The sequence below is a fragment of the Carettochelys insculpta genome, chromosome 11 (assembly GCF_033958435.1).
Source record: "Carettochelys insculpta isolate YL-2023 chromosome 11, ASM3395843v1, whole genome shotgun sequence".
Lineage (NCBI taxonomy): Eukaryota > Metazoa > Chordata > Testudines > Carettochelyidae > Carettochelys > Carettochelys insculpta.
Window position 1 is genome coordinate 22,816,451 of NC_134147.1, and position 23,765 is coordinate 22,840,215.

Sequence of the window (23,765 nt, forward strand, 5' to 3'; positions counted from 1 at the left end):
GTGAACTTCTTGTGAACTGTATGAATAAAATGCTTCATATGCCAGTCCTTGTCTTCCTCTTCATTCTCTGCATTCATTTGGTCTGAGCATGCGCATGTTGCATGTCTTTGCTGAGCCTTTAGCTCTGCTTCTTAGGTTCAATAATACCTGACACACCCGCTTAATTGCTACATGCATTTTTACTGTTCCTTGGCAATTATATTTCAGATTCCTGTCAATGTACTTGTTTGCCTGGAGGCAGTGTTTATATTCAATATCAGTAAAAACTGATAGCAGCTATACAAATGGCAAATAGAGCAAAACCCTACATATCTGCAAGACAGCCAGACTAGGCGATGTGAGACTAAAGTTATGTTTTAATTTCACTTTAGAGGTTATTGCCAGGAATCATCTTTGCAAAACAAAAATAGGATTTATGTTTAAAATATTGTGGCAGAAGACATTTGCATTTATTTTGCTGAGCTTGCCTTTTAGCATCATGCTAATGACTTTTGTTTTCATAGAGCTTTTCATTTTCCAAATATTCAAAAGAATCTGGTTACCCAATATTGAAATGTAGCTATTTTTGGGGATGCAAACAGCACATGGAAGCAACACACAACAGGATAGTAAGCAGAAAATGTTTTTTTTTTCAAATGAAACAGCAAAGGCAATATTGGCAGAATATAGTTTCCAATATTGGAATTTGGTTAGTACAATAGATCTCTCATATCTGCCATTAGAAGATGTGCCATGAAATTTGGAATGGATCGCACTTGTAGTTTTGGCAGTGCACATGCAAAGAGAAGTTGGTCTAAATTCCAGTAAGTAAACAACTACCAGGTTGGGGCATGTATGCGTCTAGTTTGAATAAGGTGTGCTAGCTGTCAAAAACCACAAAAACTCCACATATAAATGATGGATCTATGATTTATACCCACAGCCCTGCCTTGAGGGTGGTGCATAGCCACGTCATCAGGAGACTTGTGAGGGCATTATGTCTGCGGCACAACTCGCAGATCTCTCTGAATATAAGGAGGGCATGCCTATAGCTCCTACATTTTGCCCTTTCCACATCCACTAAGCAGTTGGGGGTACTTCAAGAGCACTGTGTTCTGCAGAATTTGGAGACTGGATTAAGGGGCAACTCACTGTTCCTTGTCTATCACTGTAAGGGCTGGAGAGAGTCTGACCTAATATATCTACAAGTAAGAGTGGCTGTGTCACCTTCAGATCATTCTGAATGTGGCTGACATAATAAGAGTGCAACATGCAAAAAAGCAGTAAATCCTCTCTTGATAATCTAGTATTTATTTTAAAAGGGCTTGGTAGATTTTTAATTACAGCCTCTTATTTAAAAAGCTCTGCCTAATGCATCTTTCCCTTTCTGATTTATTTAGGGGTCACTGGATTGATGCTTTTAAGTGACCAGCCTTTGGATGTGTTGTGATTATTAATATTAATATAATACAGAACATACGCTAAAATATGCATAAGTAGGTAAAATTTTTCCCTGTTATATGAGAATGTCATGGTTTGTGGTATAGATCTATGCACACGTTAAGGCAATTACCTATTGTTAACTCATCCTTAACCAATATTTAGTGACAAGCATGGATATTTCAATATGTCTTAATTTACAAAGATCAGTTTCTCTTGATATTTGCTATCTCAATGTTGTGTGTGTTAAACATTTTCAAATATTGCTCTCAGGGTTTCCATACTGTAACACTGAAACTCTGCAGCCTGGGCAAGCACAGTTGTCTGGAGGCAACAAAGTTACCTCCCATACATGGAGTCAGAGCTCATATGGAATCAAAATGCAGTAATGTGGAGTTGCTCTGCTGGAATGAGTAGTGGGATGTGGAAGCTTTGGGATATGGTGGAGAACAAGCAGTGTATTTTGGGCTGTCTGAGGAATGAGTGATAGAAGAAATCTGGTGAACCATTGAGAGTGTATGATTTCATGTTTTTGGGATGAAGTCTTGGATGTAAATTGTGTAGATGCCTCAGAATGCTTTTAAAATTAAAAGTAATAAAAGCAGTGATGTCCAACTTCAGAATGGTTATGAGTTCTTGGTGATGTAGGAAGGTCCATGAAGGAGCTCAGATGCCAAGTTGAGAGCAAGCCCTTTGCATACCCTTTGAAGAGACCTCCCCTAAAATGCTCTTAGAGAAGAAAATAAACCCTAACATACCTGAAACTAAATTTTGTGTTCCAAGTGAGATTTGAACTCCTGACCCACCTTAGTTATACTACTGTTGCAATGCATCATTGAATCAGATGTGCTGTTTAATAATAATATGGTTCATCCAACAGAGCTAGTATGGTTACAGTGGGGTTAGAATCCTGATATTAAAGCTAGTGTTGAGTTATATGGCGAGGTGAGAACATGGCCGAGATCTTTAACGTGTCATTTTTGTTATCTGGCCACTAAATACAGTATTAGGACAGAACACAGTATTTGCATTCTTGTTAGATTAGGATCATATTTTTCCAAATTTGTTTTATTTTTGTAGGTTAGGATTAGTCAAGAATGATCCTGAATTTCAGATCATGGCATTTGAGGGAAACTTATTGGAGTTACTAAACTAGCGAACACCTGAGTTTTTTTCCTCTTTTCAATAATGACCTTTAGGCAACACCAAAATTGTATAGTGACACAGGTTTACTTTCATATAGTAGATTTGTTGGAGTGAACTCAAATTTCTGTTTAGTATGTCTCTAGTTTGACAGGTTTTGATTTTTAAATATATACTTCACTTCCTAGGACTAAATTTAACTGCACTAGACATGTTTTTAAAACAAAATCTCCTTTGTTGAACTTGCTTTTTCAACAGCCCATCTATGTAAACCTAAATATTTATATGAATGCAGAGTTCAAAGATGTTAGCTGAGACATTTCCCTTTTTCCCTCGGTTTTTTTTCTTTTGATGAATGTAAGGATAGAAAACAATTCACCTTTTTTCCCACTCCATTAAAATCGCATTATAAGCAATCATTTGAAATCAATGCAGAGTGCCATTATTTTAGAATTCTGTGGAAGCATTATTTGAAACACTTGAACAAATGTGTGGTGGTTTGTGCCTTTTTTTAAAAAAAACAAACATATAGCTCTGAATTAAGTTAGCTTTGTTTTTTGCAGTGGAAGTGTCGCTTCAAAGATTTGAATAAGTTGTATGTTCATGCTTTTAAAAACAATACAACTGAGATTCTAAGTTAGCTTTGATTTTGTTTTTGAAACCATTGCCTTTAGGTGCAGGTTACATTAGTAATATTGAGCACCTTTCTTTATCATGTGTCTATTTCACAATCACATTTGCTTTCTAGCTCAAAAAACCTGGCTTCCAAAGATATTAATTCTGTTTTGCTTTGTCTTTCTTATGATAATCACTTGGTAACATACAAATATTTTAGGATGTGTTAGACTTTGGCCACATCTAAACTAGCAATGAACTTCAGAATTAATTTTGAAGTTAGGGCTTACTTCGAAATTAAGTGTGGCGTGTCTAAACATGTTATACATTACTTCGAAATTGTGGTTGAAGTAAGGGTGACCAACTTCAAAGTCCTTATGCCATTTCCAGGTTGGGAATAGCACCCTTTTTTGAAGTGTAACTTTGAAATAAGATGTGTGTAGATGTGCCGCATCCCATTACATCCAAGTAGTGGTCCACCATTGCAGCAGCCCGCCAGAGTCCGGAGACACTCTGGCCAGCCCCAATGGGCTTCTATTATCCCTTCCGTCTGTGGATAAAAATGTAGCTATCCAGCCAGCCCCAGGCAGGAAGTGGTGAGCATGCAGGCAGAGCATGACCTCCCGGCAGCATGCATGCTCCCCGGTGACACTGCAGCAGCATCTACCCCTTCTCCCATGTCCTTATTGTTTCGTGAGAGGTGGGGTGCGGGGTGTGTGTGGTCATGAGTTGGCTGGGGGAGGGACACTGCAGGCCCCGGATGAAGGCTTCCCACAGGGCCTCCCTGACACACACCCTATCTCTGTGCACCTGGTGGCATGGGGCTGCAGGTGTCTGCTCAGCCCTGGGCGAAGGATGCCCTTTTACTCTCTACAATATTGTGGAGAGCGCAGCAGGCTGCAACCACCATGGGCACATTCGGCAGGCTAACCTACAGCCTCCACCCCTTCAGCCTCCTGAATGTCCACTCGATGGTGTGCCTGGCGTGGTTCAGGTGTGTGGTGAACATGCCCTTGGACAGGTTGGTGCGTCCTGTGTAGGGCCTCATAAGCCATGGGTGCAGGGGTATGTGGCATCGGCCATGATGCAGGGGGGACCTAGTGATGTCTCCTACTGGGAGCTCCTGTGAGGGGAGGTAGGTCCCCTCCTGTATCCTGTGGCCGAGTCACAAGTTCTGAAACATCCAGGTGTCAAGGGCCCTGCCCGACCATCCCACACACATGTCCATGAACTGGCCCTGGCATTGACAAGGGCCTTGAGGACCACAGAGTGGTACCCCTTTCTGTTTATAAAGGTGCTGGCGCTGTGTTCTGGAGCCCAGATGGCAATATGTGTGTGTGCCTTCCAGCATGCCAAAACAGTTGCGGGGGAGAGAGGAGCCAGTGCTAAGCTGACTCTCTTCCCCCCTCCACCAGCCAATCCTGCAGCTGAGGCTGCTGAGGTGCCAGTACTCAATACCAGCAGGTACCAGCACACAAAAAGCACTGGTTTTATTAAAAGAAAAAACAAACCTAATAGAAATATAATTTCTTCCCCCATTTAGAATTTTAGTGTGCTTTCATATACTATGCTGTTTACAAGAATAAAAATAGGTCAGTCCAAACTCCATGTTTTTTCACATGCACAGTGAACTGTCTGTTATCTGGAACTCTCAAATAACTGACATCTTAATAACCAGTAGACGTAAATTTTAGTTACATTTTCCATAAGTACAGAATAATGAAAGTAAATACAAATAAATACAGCAAATACAGTATGGCTACATGTACACTGGAGAGTTTTGTCAACAAAAGCTGGTGTTTTGTTGACAAAATTCGTGGAGCATCTACACACACAATGCTTTTTGTTGACAGTCTATCGACAAAAAAAGATAGTAATCAAGGTGGACAAATCAGAAAAATATTATCAAGGTGACCAAATCGGAGAGTAGAGGGGCAGAAGGTGGGGTGGAGGGGAGTCAAGAATTAGGTTAAGCAAAGTATGCAAAAGAGCCCCTATAATGACCTAAAAATTCCCAAAACACGTGGTTTGAACCGGGATGGGAATTTTGTAGGTAATTTTTGGGGCTGTTTTGCATACTTGGCTTAATCTAATTCTTGACTCCGCCCCCACCCCACCTTCTGCCCCTCTACTCTCTGATTTGCTCACCTTGATAATATTTTTCTGATTTGTCCACCTTGATTACTATGTTTGGTTCTCTGTGCCTTAAATATTGAGTATATTCTGGTATGGCTGTGGTCTGAAGAAGTGGGTCTGTCTCATGAAAGCTCATCACCTAATGAATTATTTCGTTAGTCTTTAAAGTGCTACTGGACTGCTTTCTTGTTTTCATGGTATATAGACTAGCACAACTTTCTCTCTGTTTCTGTCAACAGATTGCTGTAGTGTAGACATAGCCTGTAAGTTTACAGTGTACAATGCTACTGTTGTTAGTAAATAAAGTACTCTGCATACATTTTTGTATTCTTAATATCTAATCTTGTTTTTCTTTAGTGTTACGTATTGCTAGGTATAGCTCTCCACTATCAAGAATATTTGGCAACTTCCCAGTCCCAGGGATGCCAGATAGGAAAGGGTTGACTGTAGTTAGTACTATGCAGTTTTTGCCTGGCATTTATTTGAATGATTTTTATGGCATCAGGATAAATCAGAATAAGCGTACATACTCCAAGAGGAAGTGAAAGGCATTTCACTTTATGTGCATGTTAATTGTTATCTCATTTTATAAAACATATTAAACTCCATTGTACTAAAACCAGAAAATTAAAAACTCCTACAATGTAGAGGTCTGATTCTGAACATGTCAATGAAGATAGGTGTTTTGGTGCGAAAGAGTACACGTTACAGGTCACAATGTGGTGAAATGGAATCTGTCTATTGATAGGAATATTGTGTGTTATCCCCACAGATAATTATTAATATACAAATAAATGAAAATCTATACAAAATACAAAAATACAAAACATATTCATGCAGGACGTCATGAAAAATCCTGCACCTTAAAAAGTGGGTAAATTGACTTAAAATAATGAATAATCTCTTACCGTTACAGTACATTCATTCATTAAAAGTGATGTGACCATTCCTGTTATACTTCCTAATAAACAAATCTCTCACCTATGAAATATATCTTGTAACTCTTTCAATGCATACATGACTAATAGTTGTATCTTCTACATCAATGTGTATGTTTCCACTAGGTGAAATACATAAATACTGTTGAAAGTTTTTGTAAGTAACCTACTACAGCTGCCAAGCAACTTCATTTGGAAATGCAGTGTTGGATTGATGCAAAATAATTCTATCATGACTTTCTACCTTTTTATCCTGTGTTTGTGTTGTCACGTTGCATTAATACGTGATGATATTTCATCACCATGACTCAACACCATTGCCTATTCATGCACTAGCATGTTAAAATAAAACGTAACATCATCACACCCATCTTTGCACACCCTACTAGCTGTTAGGGGGCTAGCTTATTGGGAAGTGCATTTGTTCCTCACCCTTTTTTTGGCTAGTGAAGAAAGTTTTTTCTCTCTTTAGGGTAGGTGTGTTTTGTGTCTTATTTCCTGAATACTGGGCATGAAAGCTGGGAAAATCCTTACCAGAGACGCATACGTACCAAGTTAATTGCTGATGAGCTCCAAAAAGGCCTGCAGAAATGCTCTCTGAAACTTCATAGGATCCACACATGCACTTGACCTATGAACTAAATTTTACAGATTTGACTTATGAACCACACCTTACAGACCAATGATTTTGGATACTAAATCAGCCAAAGATGATATGGTGCAAGGGATTCGATCAACTGATTGTCATGTTCTTTTTCTTTTTTTCAGATCCAGCTATTGTAAATGGAGTGTTTTGGTCAGAATCCTTAAACAAGGTGTTTGTCGATAACTTTGACCGTGACCCTTCTCTGATATGGCAGTATTTTGGAAGTGCGAAGGGATTTTTTAGACAGTATCCGGGTAAGTATTTTAATAAAAATAAAATATATTATATTGCTACAGTTTTCAATTAAAATTAATATTGTGGGTCCTGATTTTTGCTAACACCAGATTCTACTGTCTTAATTTAGAGTTTTCAAGAAAGAGCATTCTGAAAAAAACAAGGGCAATAAATGTTTATCCCCCCTCCCTAACTGATGTTTGTAATTGTGAAAAAAACTCATCCAGCAGCAAATAGATTGCTTGCTTGTTTTTTCACATTTACCCAATTTAGGTGTGATAGGTACTGTAAATGCCTGCAGTATCTTTGTGGGAGCTTATTGTGTTAAGTATATTATCACTGAGGCAGGAGACTGCTGTGCACTGTATTTTCTTCTGTGGGGGATGATTATCACAGCTCCTCCAAGAAAAAAATCGGGTGGAAGGAAGGCTGAATAAGGTGAATCACTCAAGTTTTAAAAACCTCCAAAGAGGTATCACCCTCAGGGAGGCTCTCATATACATGCTCAGACTTGATCTTCTGGAGACCAACACACAAAGAGAGCACTTTTGGCAGAAAAAGCTTGTGGTTGAATTGTTTGTGTGTCGGGGCGGGGGGGAGTCTTATTTTTAATCCCGTGTGCGAGCATGGTCTTCAACCCATCCTCTGCAACAAGGCTGGAAAGGATTTGGCTTTGTGGGGTCCCAATGAGACTAATGAGTGACCTCTGGTAAACTTTTGGTATATGTATAGGAACTGTTATTTGTTTCTTAATTTTTTTTTCTGTAATGCTACTACCTTAAGATTAAAGGTGCTTGTTTAGAAAGAGTGGTGTGGTAACTTGTAACTGTTAGCAAGATGCTCCTCATAACTCTTGCAAAAAAAGTAAAACACGGATAGTGGCTTTAAGGTATACTGACATACATGCTATATCACCATGTAAGACAGGGAGATGTGCAGTCATAAAATCCTTGTAAAGAGGAGGAATAGAGAAGCTGTTCTCTGCCCAAGAGAGATGACATTTGAGAACCAGACACCTTAAGCAGTTATACTTAAGGGAGCAGCACCAACTGGAAATGCAGATGTAATTACAAGGAACCTGAATGACCATGTTTTTATACATTTTCCAAATTTGGCTTACTGTTTGCCAATACCCTGTATTGTAACAACTAGGAAATTAGTACCACTGAATGTAAATTTGTAAAAGAAATTGAGCCAGTGATCACAATTTTGCCTTTTTAAAACTGCAAACCTATTTTCAAGGTCTACATTTTCTCACTATGTATCTTTATTCATGGAGAAACTCAGAGTTTTCATATTTGTTAGCTGAGACATCTCTGATTCTGGCAAACACAGTACATGCCTGCTAGTACACACATGTAACAAATTGGAGGGGATGGGGGAACTTTGCAGAATTATAGATATACTCATGATTCTTGGTGAGAACAGGTGAAACCCTTGAGGCATTTTTCTGCCCAGTGCTGTATCATGTGAGACATTGTTTAATTCTTCTGAATTGAATTTTTAATAAAAAAGACATTTTAATTTTGCTTTGGAATTATGAGAATATGACTTAAGGCAGAAGTTATGCCAATACGGCAATTGTAGAAACAGAATTCAACTAGTACTAATGTAACAAAGCTAAATTTGGAATAGTACAGTGGTTTCGTGTTTGTGGGAGATAAGTCATTACTACATATTTTTTATTTCTATGCTAAATCAAATTAACATTTTCCTTGCTAATTTTCTTATTCATACGACTTAAATGGAGCCTCTCCCTCATGCTCTGGGACTCCTTTGTTGCTGGTGTGAGGTATACAGGGGTCATAATAAAGCAGAAAAGTAGAAATCATGTCAGGTTCTTTATTCAAGATGACATGGGTTCACACACCTTCTCTGTAGTTTAACAGAGAGGAGAATTGCATTTGCTCTAAGGCATGAAAAATGTTCCTGTAACTTCCAAGACATGAAAAATGTGTGGCGACACCCTTGGGTTGTTGCTGTGTCTCTGGTTATCTCTCTATCTGAAAAAGTACATGAGCCACAAAAACATAAGTAATTTCTTAACTTGAAATAGTGTAAGGAGATAAAAAAAGAATGAATGAAGAGGAAATATTGTATCCTTGTGCAGAGCAGAATATCTGAGCAGAGTATTAACTGAATTTTCTGAAAGCTGAGCTCTTTTCTGTCTTGCACTCACTTGGTATTTTCTCTCTCATGCCATCTGATTATCTCAAAGGATTTTTTTAAACATACAGTGATTAACGCTCATGTACCTCGACCAGAATGCATAGCTCTCTGCTTTTACATAGTATGAGAACTTGCTCCTGATAACTTCAGTGACAGAACTCCCACTGATCTTTCCAGTTTGAGCTCAGACCAGAAGTGAAACTGCTCTTTTGAGCTGATTGGCTAGAGGCTGTTTCCTTGAGCCTAAAATCATCAGTGTTCACACGCACATGTGTGTTAGTGACTGACACCTCTCTCTAGTCTGGCTTTAAATCATAGTTCAGACATTAAGGTTCTTTACTTTTCAGTGGTGAAAATTCTAGCATTGTTAGTGTAAGAGGATCTTTTTATGTGCTAGGGATTGAATGCAAGGCCAGAAATATGTAATTTAAATACAGGGGGGACTGGCCTGTCTGTTCTTTATTTTATAGCTGGTATTGTACTTCCTCTGACCCATGGGTCAGAGACATTACCTCATTGTAGTCAAGTGATCTGTGGCAGAATGTCTGAAACACAACCAGTGAGCGATGCCATCAAGCATGACAGTCCCTGGCAAGTTCAGGCATGGTAGAAAAACGGGAGGGGAAATTGACTTGATTAGTATCATCATACTCTTGCCAATTGCCATGGCTAAGCATAGCACGGCCCTGGCCACATTCTTCACTGTGATGAATAGTACAGTGATGAAGAAGTCTTCACCCTGCAGTGGTCTGAAAGCAGCTGAGAAAGACGATTATATTTCCCATGGTCCTGTTTTGTTGAAGTGTTTTTTTCCAGCGTTAGCTGCCATGGCGACCATCAATTGCTACAGTTCTTTGTGTGTGACATTTAAGCATGTCTGTTCAATCAATAACACGTTAGAATCATTTAAATGCTACTTTCACCGGTAGCAAAGAAACATATTATGACCATTCTGATTTATTGTAATCTCGTTTTAAAAACAGGAATTAAATGGGAACCAGATGAGAATGGAGTTATTGCATTTGACTGCAGAAATCGAAAATGGTAGGTAACAGTCAACCACCAGTGTGTTTTTAAGAAATACAAAAACGTACCAGTTCAGTCTATCATCTGCCTTTTGATCTAGGTACATACAGGCAGCTACTTCTCCAAAAGACGTGGTCATTTTAGTTGATGTCAGTGGCAGCATGAAAGGACTCCGTTTGACAATTGCTAAGCAGACTGTATCATCTATTTTGGATACCCTTGGAGATGATGATTTTTTCAATATAATTGCTGTGAGTTTCTCTTTTTGTCCTTCCTTTTTTTTTCCAATTAATTGTTTTGTGTTGTATTATTTGTTGCTATGTTTAACATCCTGCCATGTGCATGACTAAATTGAATTTCATGGAAAGGGGGCAAGGACTGTAATGGCATGCTACTTCATGAAATCTCAATAATTGGACAGACTTTTTCAGTTTTTCCAAAGCATCTATATTCCTTGCTTTTCCTTAACATATTGAAAATTCTGTGGACATATTGCTTCTTTGATACCAATGCATGACTACTTTCTGCATTGGATGGCAGGATTTTTCTCTATGTCATTCTTAGAGTTATAATAATCCTCCCATAATAACCTAATGCAGTTACCTGAGTTGCAGCTAGCATATCTGTGGCCTGCAACTTTTTGCAGCTTTTTAGTGCAATCTGTATTCCCATACACACCAATAGACATGTTTTTCTCTGTTATTTTCCGTTGTAGAATGCAAGCTAAAGAATGCTTTGAACGTTAAAAATAAGTTTCCGTAGGCTGGTAGTGTCTAAGCCTCAATAGTTAAGATTGCAGTATATTTGCATTAAGTTTGCAAAGATATTCTCAAACTTCTCAGTCTGAGAAATGAAGGCTGGTGTTTAGCCCTCAAATCAGTTGAGTTCTAGAACAGCTGAATGCATAAGAAATAAAAGTTGTGAAATAAGTAAATGAATGTGCAGAGATCACTGCACTTTTTCAGCTTGATCTGTATGTTACTGCTCTGGGTCTAATTTCACTTATATTTCTGATAACCTTTCTTTTTCTGTACTTTTAATGCAACCTCAAAATAATGGCAAGTGTGACAGTTCACATTACTACCAACATTCTTTAATGATCTGTAAAATATTTTGTGAAAATTGGTGTGATACACAGCCCTGAGTTACCATAGCATAGGTATGTGAGGACATATGTTTGCTTTGCTGTATACTCTATTCAAATTCTAGATCAGTTTCTGCTATGATCTTGTGATATGGCATTGTTTTGCAAGGAAGAGAATGGGTTCAGCAGAGCTGAGCTGATGAGATGCATTATCTGTTTTACTAAAGATGGTACATTAAATCATGAATAGCTGTAATTATTTATGTGTAGTGTGGCAGTTAATTTTATATGGCACAGTAACTTTTTTTTAATTACAAAGTATGAGCCATATTCTACAACCCTTAAACACAGGAGGACTACTCACATAAGTAAGGGTATCATGAACAGACCCTAAACGTTGGATGCCTTTTCTTCTTGTATGTTGTGGCTGGCCATGGTTTATAGCTTACACTTGTTCCTTTGTTGATCGCTTTAGAAATGCTTTATGTTTTGTCAAACTGCTTAATTCAATCGATGCTATAGAGTTTGTTCTGGCACAAGCAAGTGCACTTCATATAGTACAAAATGCCCTCAGTAAGATGAAGATATTTTATATATAAAATAAGTAAAGCTGTCCTAAATGTCCAAGCACTTACTCTATTTTAACACACAAACTGACAGTTCAGAATATTTTCTTATTTAAACTGTGTTAATTTAATTAATTATGCATTACATAGTTAGCAGAAACTCACAAAAGAAGTCATAATTATATTCTATACCAAGAAAAGTTTATTGTTCTTCAGCAAAACTGTGATCAATCTCAATAAGGGACTAAATGATAAAAATGCATCAACTAAAGAATTAAGATATTTAAAGAGCCATCCTTAGAGGGTAATCATCATGCATATCTGTAGTTATCTCCTCCTCGCACCCCCCAACTGTGACTCCAGCACTCCCCCAAGCCCCCATATCCCCATCTTCTGCCCTGAGTTTCCAGCACTCCACCCCACACTTAATTTTCTTACTGGTACTGTATGGGAGTGTATTATTCAGAAAGAAAGTAAATGCTTTGCATGAAAATAATTTTCTTGATAGAGTAACTCCAGAGACATATCTACCTAGTAAAATATGGAAAAACTAGTGACTTTGCAATAAAGCTGTAGTAGAACACCTTACTTTGGTACAATAACCATACAATTGCAAGTTGCTTAATTTATTATAGAAACTATTTACTTATTATTTTATAATTCTAGAGTTACTGCATACTTGATTTATTATAGGAATTCCAAAGCCCTTAGTCCCCCATCCCTGCACCCACACCCTCTTGTATCTCCCCTGTACTCCTACCCCTAGACTCTGATTCCTGCAGCCCCCAACACACCTCAGCTCTAGGCTCTGAGCTCACTTTCTTGATCCCTGCATCACCGCACACCCCAGTCCTCTTCCCTGAGTTCCCCATGGCACAGCTCTGATTCCTGCCCCCCTCCACACACACCAACTCTCCGTCCTGACCCTTTTCCACACTCCCAACCCTGGCTCCTGTACCACCACCAGCCTCCTTCCCTGAGGTCCTCCCCCCCAGCAGTGACTCCAGCACTTCCCCCAGATGCTCAGCTCTGACTCCTGCAACGCCCATTTCCCCACCTCCTACCCTGAACTCCCTGCACTCTACCCCACACTTAATTTTCTTACGCGTACTGTCATATCACACACCCCTTCCCAACTGGAGGGGGAGAGGATGAATTTGTGTGACATGGAAGTCAGCTTGGCTGTAGGATTTCTACTAATGACACTGCAGCACAAGAGCAGGAAGGGAGAAAGCAGCTATGGAGGGTGAGCCAGAAATCTGGGTTGGCAAGGTGGATCTTGCAATGGGTGTGGGGCAAGAGAATAAAGTGAAAGAGAGTAAAACATGGAGAGAATCAACAACCATCACAGTATAAGACAGTAAGAGGTGGCACACAGGAGAGGACTTGGCTCACATGATGGGCTAAAGCCTGGCTAAAATGGAGTTATGAACATGAACATTATACCTGAACATTAAAAATTCAGTTAACAATTGAAGTATGCAAGATAGGATAGTGAAAAATACTTTAGTAGACAGGGTGTTTATATGATATATGTACATGCCCTTTTCATCCTTTACTAAATTATTTTCTAAATATATTTGTGTATAGAGAACAACAGAAGAATCCAACCTGGACCCTTCCAGACAATAAACATAAAAAGATAATGTTAAAAATCATTTTCACCTTCATGGAGTAAGTTATTGCAAAAGCTGTCCGCAATTGATGGACTAAAGGATTGAATTACAAAATAATTGAGAGTGTGTATGAGAGTGATTTTGTGCAGTCTACGTTAAAATTTAAGGTCAGCTCATCAGTGCATGAAGAGAGATGTCTGCAACAACAAGAGAACAGACATATTTTTTCAATTTGCTTTGAAGTATAACTGTAAGTCATGCATTAAATTAACAATATTATCATAAAAAACAGAGTACTAATTCTGTCCAATATTGAAATTTAAAAAATGCTTTTTTAGAGACCTAAGCTGTACATTTAAATGAAGAAGTGTCAGAGGGTTAATCTGTATCTTAAAAAATGTTCACATATCTACACCAGCATTATCACAGGCCATAACCACATCAACCACACCATCAGGGGCTCTTTCACCTGCCCATCTAATAATACAATGTGTGCCAGCACTGCCCCAATGCAATTTATATTGCTCAAACTGGAAAATCTTTACGTAAAAGAATAAATGGGCATCAATCAGACATCAGGAACGGTAACATACAAAAACCTGTAGGAGAACACTTAATTCTCCCTGAACACTCAGTAACAGGTTTAAAAGTAGCAGTTCTAAAACAAAAATCTTCATAAATAAACTTCAAAGAGAAACTTCAGAGCTTCAGTTCATTTGCAAATTTGACACCATCAACCAAGGATTGAACAGAGACTGGGAGTGGTTGGCCCACTATAAAAGCAGTTTCTTCGCTCTTGATGTTCACATCTCCACATTAACTGCTGATAATGGGCCACATCCTCCATGACTGAACAGACGTTTTCAACTCTGGCCCTCCCCTTGACTGAGACTCCCTCTTTAAACCCTCCTCTGAAACCTCCCCATTCATGGTTCTGGTGAAGCGGGTCTTTGCCCATGAAAGCTTATGCTCCAGAATATTTGTTAGTTTACAAGGTGCCATAGGACGACTTGTTCTTATTAAATTAACAAAGTATTATCTGGGATAAGATTGTTAAATCAATTTAAATGCCTCAGCCAAAGGATTTTTAGCAAGTTGATTCGAGAAGATCATTATTGGTGAGTTCAAGTCACAGAAATAAGACCCCCAGTTTTTAATGTGCAGAGTTTCCATTATAACCATATCATGAGAATTTATGGTGGTTCAGAATTGCATATTTTGAAACCCCTATGTTCATTCAGAATAGATGAAAGGTGAAATTTGCTTTCTCCTGATTGAGTATATCAGGTTTTGTGTCACTGAAGTGGAGACGGTTGATTTTCACCTCCTCAGCCAAGCCTCAGCTAGCATGAAGAATTACAATATGTTTGCTTCTGTCTGTGGATGGGCACAGTTGCTACAGGTTTTGTGCTATTTGTAGGGAGTAGTAATACTAGAGCAGAGATTCTTGAACTTCATTGTACCATGACCCTCTTCTCACAACAGAAATTACTACACAGTCCCATGGTTTGGAGGACTGAAGACCAAGCCCCACCAGCTCAGCAATGTTTCCTGTAAACTGAGTACTTGGGTGACCACCCAGGAGAGATTCCAGTGCTGACCAGCTGATTAGAACAGGGAACAGCTGGTAGTGTATGTTTCTACTGTTGATATACATCCCCATATGCCTTGATGCACGTAACAAAATTTATTCTGACCATGGATGGAAATATGAGAGAGAACCCTGTGCTCCAGATAATGATGGGGTGTGTGTGGGTAGATGGAGGGACTGAATGCAAAGGGCTTCTGCCCTTTGTGGGGGATATGGAAACTTTCCCCTAGGCAGAGGGTTTGGGCTTGGGCTGCAAACACTCTGGAGCCCAGGGCCAATAACAGTCTTGGCAACCCCGTTCAAATAGGGTTGTGACCAACTTTGGGGTCTTGACCCACAGTTTGCGAACTCCTTGGCTAGAGGAACCATATATATACAAAATTGCAGTGACCTCCCTTGGTTTGAGCCTACTATTATGCTCTGTATCTGTCTGTCCAGAGATCTTTGTGCTGCCCTAATCTGCGTATACATGGAGTAGAAGGCCTCATCTTGGCTCAGGACAGACTCACTCTGTGAATTTTGTTTTAGTTGTCTTGAGGGAGGAAGCTGGAAATGGAATGAATGAAAGCTGCTTCTTACTACTGCTGGCCACTCAGCTCAGGCCATATTTTCAAATGTTAATTTTATGTGATCAAAGAGTGTGGTAATGCACACAGGTTGCAAGACACACATTTCTTGGCCCAGTTTCCACAAAAAGGAGCTGATATTGCAGAGGGATATGCCATATTACAGCCATCTCTCTATGGATAAATGGTTCTGGTTAGATTGGGTTGTCAATTAGCTGCTCACACATTTTATTTTGCTCCAGCAATGCCAGAAACATAATTTGGGTTTGAACAAACTGAATAAGGATGTTACCAAGGAAGTTTTCTTTATTACAGTGGTGCCCAAGACAAACTTTACAATTGCCATGGCCCCTCTTCCTGCTGGGTAGGTGTCCCCTGCAACCAAGCACACTCTGCCTCCCCCGCACAAACTGTCTGACTCACTGGAGCCATGCCACATGAGCCACCATATTGTAGGCTGCCACGAGCCACACTGGCCACACCACCTCAGGTAGGCGGCAGGAGGAGCTGCCTTCTCAGCTGCTGCTATGCTCTTGTTGCACCAAGTGGTGGGGCAATGCGCAGAGGGTGCTCTACTTGTGCAGCTGTAGTGAGCCACTTCGCCATAGTGTGCTGTCCGCTTTGCCACATGTGGTGAACGGACAGCATATTGAACACTGCAGCTTTATTATATCAGGTGCTTGTTTTGGGTGGCTTGAGTATACGGATGTGGGAATATGTGACAGAAAAGAATGTTGAATACATAAATGAAACTCAAGACTATTCAAAGTTTTTGCCACAGTAGTTACTCATTTTACTTTAGATAACTGATGTTGTGGTAGGATATGCGAAAATTGAGAGGAGACAACTTTCCACTGAATGAAGGAAGTATAGATTTTCAAATGTCCTTGCTTAGTTAGAGTTGTGCCATTGATCAGGCAAGATCTGCAAGGCAGACTGTAGAAAGTCAGTTGTTACAGGATCATTAATGTTATTGAGTGGCTTTGATAAATACCAAACTTTAGATAACTAAATATTTCTTTCTGTATCAGAGGGGTAGCTGTGTTAGACTGAATGAGCAAAAATGAGAAGGCCTGTGGCGCCTTATAAGCTAGCAGATCTATTGGAGCATAAGCTTTTGTGGGCAAAGACCCACTGACGAAGTGCATCTGGTAAAGTGGGTCTTTGCCCATGGATGCTTATTCTCCAATAAAGCTGTTAGGCTGTGTCTACACTTGCTGCTTCTTCAGGAAGCAGTACGGTAATGAGCTATTTTGGAAGATGCTCATGAGGCGCAGATGCAAATTTTCCATGCCTCATCAGCATATCACCACATGGTTTGGAGTTCAGAAGAAGCTGTTCCAGACTCCAAAGTACACGTGCAGATGTGTGGCCTGTGGGAATCTGCTGGAAGGAAACCTTCCTTCCAGAAGATCCCCACGGGCCACGCATCTGCATGTGTATTTGGGAGTCTGGAAGAGCTTCTTCCAAACTCCAGACCATGTGGTGATATGCTGATGGGGCATGGAGAATTTGCATCCGCGTCTCATGAGCATCTTCCAGATAGCTCATTGCCATGCCACTTCCAGAAGAAGCAGCACATGTCGACACAGCCTTAGTCTATAAGGTGCCACAGGACTTCTCGTTGTTTCTGGTATTGAAGCGAATTCAGCGCATACACTTCTGCTGACTACAATGGTGGAAATAGAGCGGAAGGAGTGAGGCAGGTGCTGAGCTGCCAAATAGGGCCTGTGTGTCCTAAATGACACCTGAAACACCACATGGAGTCCAGCAGGCATTCAGTGCAGATCTATGAGCCCTGCAGTAATGGTAATAACAGCTCCCTTTACCAGAAATTGTCAAATGTACTGAACATATTACTGTAGTGAACGTTGCACTCAAATTACAGATTAAATCATGGAGCTAATCTGTTACCTGTTTGGAGAGGTGACAGCAGACACCTGTGTCTTGTGACAAAATGTTTTTATATGGAGGATGGGTTTCATTTAGGTTTTCTTAGGTTTGCAGGAGAGAGGTTCTCTGTTTTGCAATTTTGCTTTCATGAAGAAGAAAAAATTCTCGTTTTGCACATAGTGCATATTTTTGAGTACATGATTGTAAAGGCTGACCAAAAAGGGAGGAATGTCACATGTAAATTGCATTTGGCAGTAAGTGTCAGAGTTCAAATGGTCCAGAGCAATACAGTTGTGCAATAGTGTTAATACTTAATTATGCATTATATACGCACACTGACTGATTCTAAAATGTGCGCAGAACTGTTTCTGAACAGCACGGGAAGAAGTGCTAGATAAGAGTGCTTTCGCTTTATACTTGTTACTAGCAAAACACCATTACATAAAATATTTGATTACACAGTTTAGAACAATCCAATTTCTTTTGTAATAACATACATATGATTGTTTTAAATACTTTTATGCTAATGTAGTCAAGGTAAATTAAAACCACTAACAATTTGGCTGGGATTCAAAAGAATGAATTTCTATGCATTGTGCACATAATAACAATGAGAATGTTTTTGCCATGCACGCTCTGTGCAATCTGGATGCCCAAGTGAACATTTTTATTCATACTTCTCTGGAAAGCAGGTCTCATCTGTAAATTTGTACTGCTAAGCAGCTAAAAACATAATTTTTGTGGACGTTGTGGGCTTCCTTGGTACTTTACAACTGTGGAGAGTGCAGAGCCAGAGAAGTACTGAGGAGCTTGGCAAGCACACAAGCAACAACCCTCTGTAGTCCACAGGTTTACTGAATATCTGAAGATTGGATTAATTCAAAACAGTGCTAAAAAAGCACCTTACAGAATTCTAACAGACTAAATTAGGCTACTTAGATATAACCTGTTATAAAGCTGAAAACTGATATGTTTGCCTTATAGTGGTGAGAGGTATGAAAAGAAATATCTAGTGCAGCAATTGGAAATTTTCCTTTGCTCTTGTGGCTGAGATCCTGGAAATAAGGATCATGATTAAAATACAATGGATGGCTAAAGAGCCTTCTCCTTCCCTTCCCCCAACTGTGCAGCTGTCAGCCAGCCACATGGCTGGGGGAAGGGAGGGAGAGGGCTACAGCAGCAGGGCTGTGGGCTTTCTCCACTCCCCGGGTGCGGACTCCACAGTTGGCTCTGCTGGATGGTTGCTGCCCAGCCAGCTTCCAGTTGTGGGTCTCCCTGCCCCCCTGCTGGTGACCATGCAGCTGGCTCTGCTCCAGCCACGGGGCAGTGTGGTCTCCCTGCCCCCAGGCCAGGGACCCTGTGGCTGGCTCTGCTGGCCAGGAGCTGCCTAGCCAGCTTCCAGCCCACAGGGCTGTGGGGTCTTCCCACATCCCAGCCAGGGACTCCACATCTGGCTCTGTGGGGTCTCACTGCCCCCATACACCCCCCACACCCCCTCCTGTAAAGGCGAGATATGCGCATGTTGAATGCGTGTACCTTGCGGTGTTACAGTATTCTGTTTGGTAAGGTTTGACATACATTCAGGGTTACATTGATGGAAGTCCTGGAAGAAGAGAGTCATGAGGATGGATCTGAACAGCAGATGCAGTGTGGAGTTGGAATTCTTAGTTTGAAAGAACATTTGATGCATAACGGCAGAATAGAAGACAATGAGATGAGTTGTAGGGAAGCATATAGTATTTATCAGAAGGAGCTTCTGTAATTCTGAGATTCATACAACATGGTTTTTTTTCTGGGAGATCCTGATCTCCCTTTGCTATTTTGGCTTTTTCATTGGACCTGTGACACTACAGGTGTGCATAGGAATTCTCACAATTAATTGATATTGATTGCATTAAAATAGTGAGAGGTATATACATTCTTGCCGCAAACCTGAGAATCACTGGTCTGATAACACATGCCATTGATACAAAAATCAAATTATTCTGTTCACTCACTTTGAATGCAAACTATATCCAGTGCAGTCAGTAAGCAGATTTACTTGAGTTATATAACCAACAACAGAATTTGGCACAGTGCCTCCAGAATACTTTGGCACTGATCAAATTAAATATCCCGGCCCATGCACTCATAACCATGTAATTATTTAATGAATGTAGGAGAGGACTGCAATGACCACGTGACTGATGATGACAGATGTCCAAGAAGGAGAAGGCTGGCAAGGGTGTAGGGTTAGAATGTGTGAATGTAGACTAAATCCAGAGTCGCAGCCAGACATGGACCATGATGACTAGTAGTGAAGGAAGAACATTGTGTTTGCAGCACTTTTGCAATAAATCATTGTTTGACACTCTTTTTATTCTCATTGGCTATGGCTACATCAGAGAGTTTTGTTGACAAAACTGGTGGAACATCCACACCAAAATGTGTTTTGTTGACAGTATGCTGATAAAAGTGGGCACTTCTGCTGACAACCTTCTGCTTCTCCCAGATGAGGAAAAGCACCTTTTGTTGACAGGTTCTATTGACAAAAAAGCTGTGTGGACACTCTGGGGAGCATTCTCTTGACAGACGCTGTCAAAGGCAATGGGCAGCCTTGTCTGCTGTGCTTCCGGGTGCCTATTTTGTTGGGAGAGTGGACAGCAGTCTGGCCACTCTGTCAACAGAGTGGCGGGCTCTTCCAATTGGCTTTTGTGTGTGGCTGCACTCTGTCAACAGAAGTTTTATTGGGAAATCTCATCCGACAGTGACTTCTATTGACAGATCAGTGTAGTGTAACTATAGCCATTGATATGAGGAGAGCTGGAATGTGTACTTAAACTAATCATGTGAAATGTCTTCTCTGAATACATTTAGCTGAATTTGCTGTCCTGTTCGAGTGGCTGTCATGGTTATTCTGCAGGTTCACTTGATACCTGTTGGGTGATGACGTGTGGGGTTTCTAGGGTTCTACAGTCACGCACACAGATTCCCAGGTTTGTCTAGTGCTCTCTAACTGTGCTTGGTTGGAATAAGGTGTTGACTGAAAAGGGGTTGACTAAAAAAAAAAAAGGGGGGGTTAACTAAAAAAGGGTTAACTGAGAAGGAGTTAACTAAAAAAGGGGGTTAAATAAAAAGGGGCCCCGGTAGTGGGTCTACCCGCAGCCCACCTGTCAATACCAACACACAACACTCTGTCCTGTAGAACACAGAGGTTCAGTGGGGCACGCTTCCCAGATGAGACAGCTTGCTTTCAGAACTTCCCAGTCATTGGGCCGGAGCCCTTTTGGGGGTCCTGGGGTGTCTTTGCCTCAGCCTTACATGTGACCCTTACAGACTCATGAACTAAGACATAAACACACCACAATACACAGTTAAGGGTACCTTTCCCTCTGACCACTGGTCAGGGTACTGGGTAAAAGAATGGATATGGGTGACGAACAAATAACAAGACAGACAAATTTAACACAAACAATGGTTTTTACTTATGCAATTGAGCAGGTACAAAGATAAAACAATAAACTGTCTCATTATGTTGCTAGAGCTATACTTATACAGGTTTCTTCACAGCACCAATAGGTATATGCGCACTACTCTATCTTGTGAGCAGACGGGGGGGCAGCGTAGGGTGATCAGTCCTCGGCGCAAGTGACACTTGGCTTCTCCAGGGCATTGGGAGTCCCCCCCTTGGGGGTTGCTGTTATGCTCCTTTATATGATTTTTGATGTCACTACTTCATGGGATGATGTATGCCCATACACCAATCATTTTACAACACATTTCACTTGGTCCCTTATTTGAGATGTGGAATGGGGAGGACCCACCAGCCTTAGCTTGATTATGATATTCATTATGTCATGTGTTAGTAACCGCTCCTGCTCTTCCAGGCTTCGTGCTTATTGCATGAGGTCAAAGAGGCCCCCCTACTTCCCTTCTTTCTTGTCTCTTCTGAGAGACTTCCCCATTTTCTTTAGCCGAGGTGACAAGTTGAATGCCTGAGCTATGCATCTGAGGTTGGTCATGCTGATGTGGTCTAACTGACATTTGGCAGGCGAAACCAAACAACTGGAGCATAAAGACCTCTCCGTTCCTCTTTTGTTTTGTCATACCTTTGCAACAGACTAGAGAGGAAAGGAAGAACAAGGGTAACATTCAGGGTTGCAAGGCTTAAAGCTCAGATATACAGTTAGGACCCTAAATACTTCTGAGGCTCTGAGGCTTAGGGTACATCTACACAGTCGCTATTTGAAAATCACTATGCGAGCATCTACACAATACGACCACTATTTTGAAATAATTTTGAAATAGCTGATGCATTATTTCATAATTGGTAAATCTTGTAGGAGGAATAGGGCCTACTTTGGTATTGGTATTTCGAAATAGGATCTGCGTAGACAGAGAATAGAGCTGATTTCAAAATAAGCCATACTGCTTCCAGTAGCTCTGTTTTGAAATAGGTTCTATTGTGTGTAGATGCACTATTTTGAAATGCAGTTTGTGTGTAGCTGCGATATTTTGGAATACGCTATTCTAGAATAGCTTATTCAGGAGTAAGGCTGCTGTATAGACATCGTCTAATTGAGTCAGGCAACTAAATCCCTATTTCAAAAATTAAGGCATATCTCTCACGCTGGAAATCCATAGGAATTTTTAGCCCCAATGCTTCATCTGCTTCTGAAAATGAGACTTAGGCCACATCTACAGTGCAAAATTAAATCAATCAGTCTTACACTAGCATATAGTCACCACGATTGTTAGATCACATGTGTATTTACACTTTGCTCCATATTGTGGCAGTATTTGTCCTCACCAGAAGCACTTGTGTACATAGTCACTGTGTTGATCTAACTACACCAACCGTGACTCTGCATCACATACAGAGGTGGGGTAATTAAGCTGGCATAGCGGTCAGAAATGGGAAAAAAAATTAAGTTTAGACATAAGCTGCCTTATATCAACCTCACTCAGTAGTCTAGACCGTACCTTAGCCATCCCCTATGCTTGGCAAAGTCTGTCAACCACAGATACTCAATTCTAGCTGCAGCAATTGCATAGCTAGAATAGACATATCTATGCTCAGCTAATTTGGCTGTCTTTATTGGGGAAGGTCAATGGGAGAGTTTCTCCCGCTGACCTCCCTTACTCCTTGCATCTTGCGGGGAGTACAGGGGTTGACTGCAACACCTGAGAGGTTGATTTTGCATGTCCATACTAGATGTGTGAAATCAGCCCCAGAAGATTGACCCTGAGCAGGTTGATCTTCAGGGCAGCATTGATGTAGCCTAAGTCACATAACCCTCACAGTAGTGAGCAGAACAACACTGAATATTTTTTAAAACTGTGGGCCAAAGTAATTGAAGCATATTTTATAAAGATGTCAAATCTCTGATTGACCACTTTCAAACATTTCCAGAATGGGTTCAGAGTTATACGGCTTTGGGTCAGTTCCTCCAGTATTAAGTCCCCCAAAATGTGTTATGCCTTCACTCAGGTATCTGTCAGTGTTTGCTCAAAATGAACCAGAGGATTGGGAATTAAGGCTGGAATTGTATCAGCATTGAATTGTTAATACTATCCAGATTCCAACCTGGGGGGCGTTTCTGTCAGCCAGTCTTCCTAAGATTCAGAACATTTGTATCCTTTACTGTTGTGTGGTTTATTTAACTATGTAAAGCACTCACTAAACCTACCTGCATTCTGGCATTGAATCAAGTACGTCCTCCCTTTTAAAAACTCCAGCCTTTGAAATACTCTAAGAATGACATGAAGAAAAAAGCATTCCATGCCTCATTTTTAAATGAATTGAATTCTATTGTTTTTGCTTTTATATGCATGTTTATTGTAGCCCTAAATCATTAAATTTAATTTTGTCTTTCAAAGTCCTTAATTAAATTTTCCATCTTCCCACTCCCCCCACAGTATAATGAAGAACTTCACTATGTAGAACCGTGTCTGAATGGAACATTAGTTCAAGCAGACAGAGCCAACAAAGAGGTAAGGAATGGGAGTAACAAAGCAAAAGATATAGGGTGTGATGCATATCATTGTGTTATAATGATCTCTCTTAATAAACCAGATCCCATTATTAGATCTTACTAAATTAATTATTTTATCTCATTTAAAAATAGCCTTTAATATGAGTCA

General features: G+C 40.3%; 1 protein-coding gene across 1 annotated transcript in view; it reads left to right on the plus strand.

Moving 5' to 3' along the window:
• CACNA2D3 (calcium voltage-gated channel auxiliary subunit alpha2delta 3) overlaps positions 1-23,765 on the plus strand; it is a 710,484-nt gene that overhangs the window by 316,696 nt on the left and 370,023 nt on the right. Inside the window, exons 6-9 of the mRNA XM_075005060.1 lie at positions 7,020-7,151; positions 10,284-10,344; positions 10,427-10,577; positions 23,541-23,615. Of these exons, the coding sequence (XP_074861161.1) occupies positions 7,020-7,151; positions 10,284-10,344; positions 10,427-10,577; positions 23,541-23,615 (419 nt within the window). The remainder of the gene's footprint in view (positions 1-7,019; positions 7,152-10,283; positions 10,345-10,426; positions 10,578-23,540; positions 23,616-23,765) is intronic.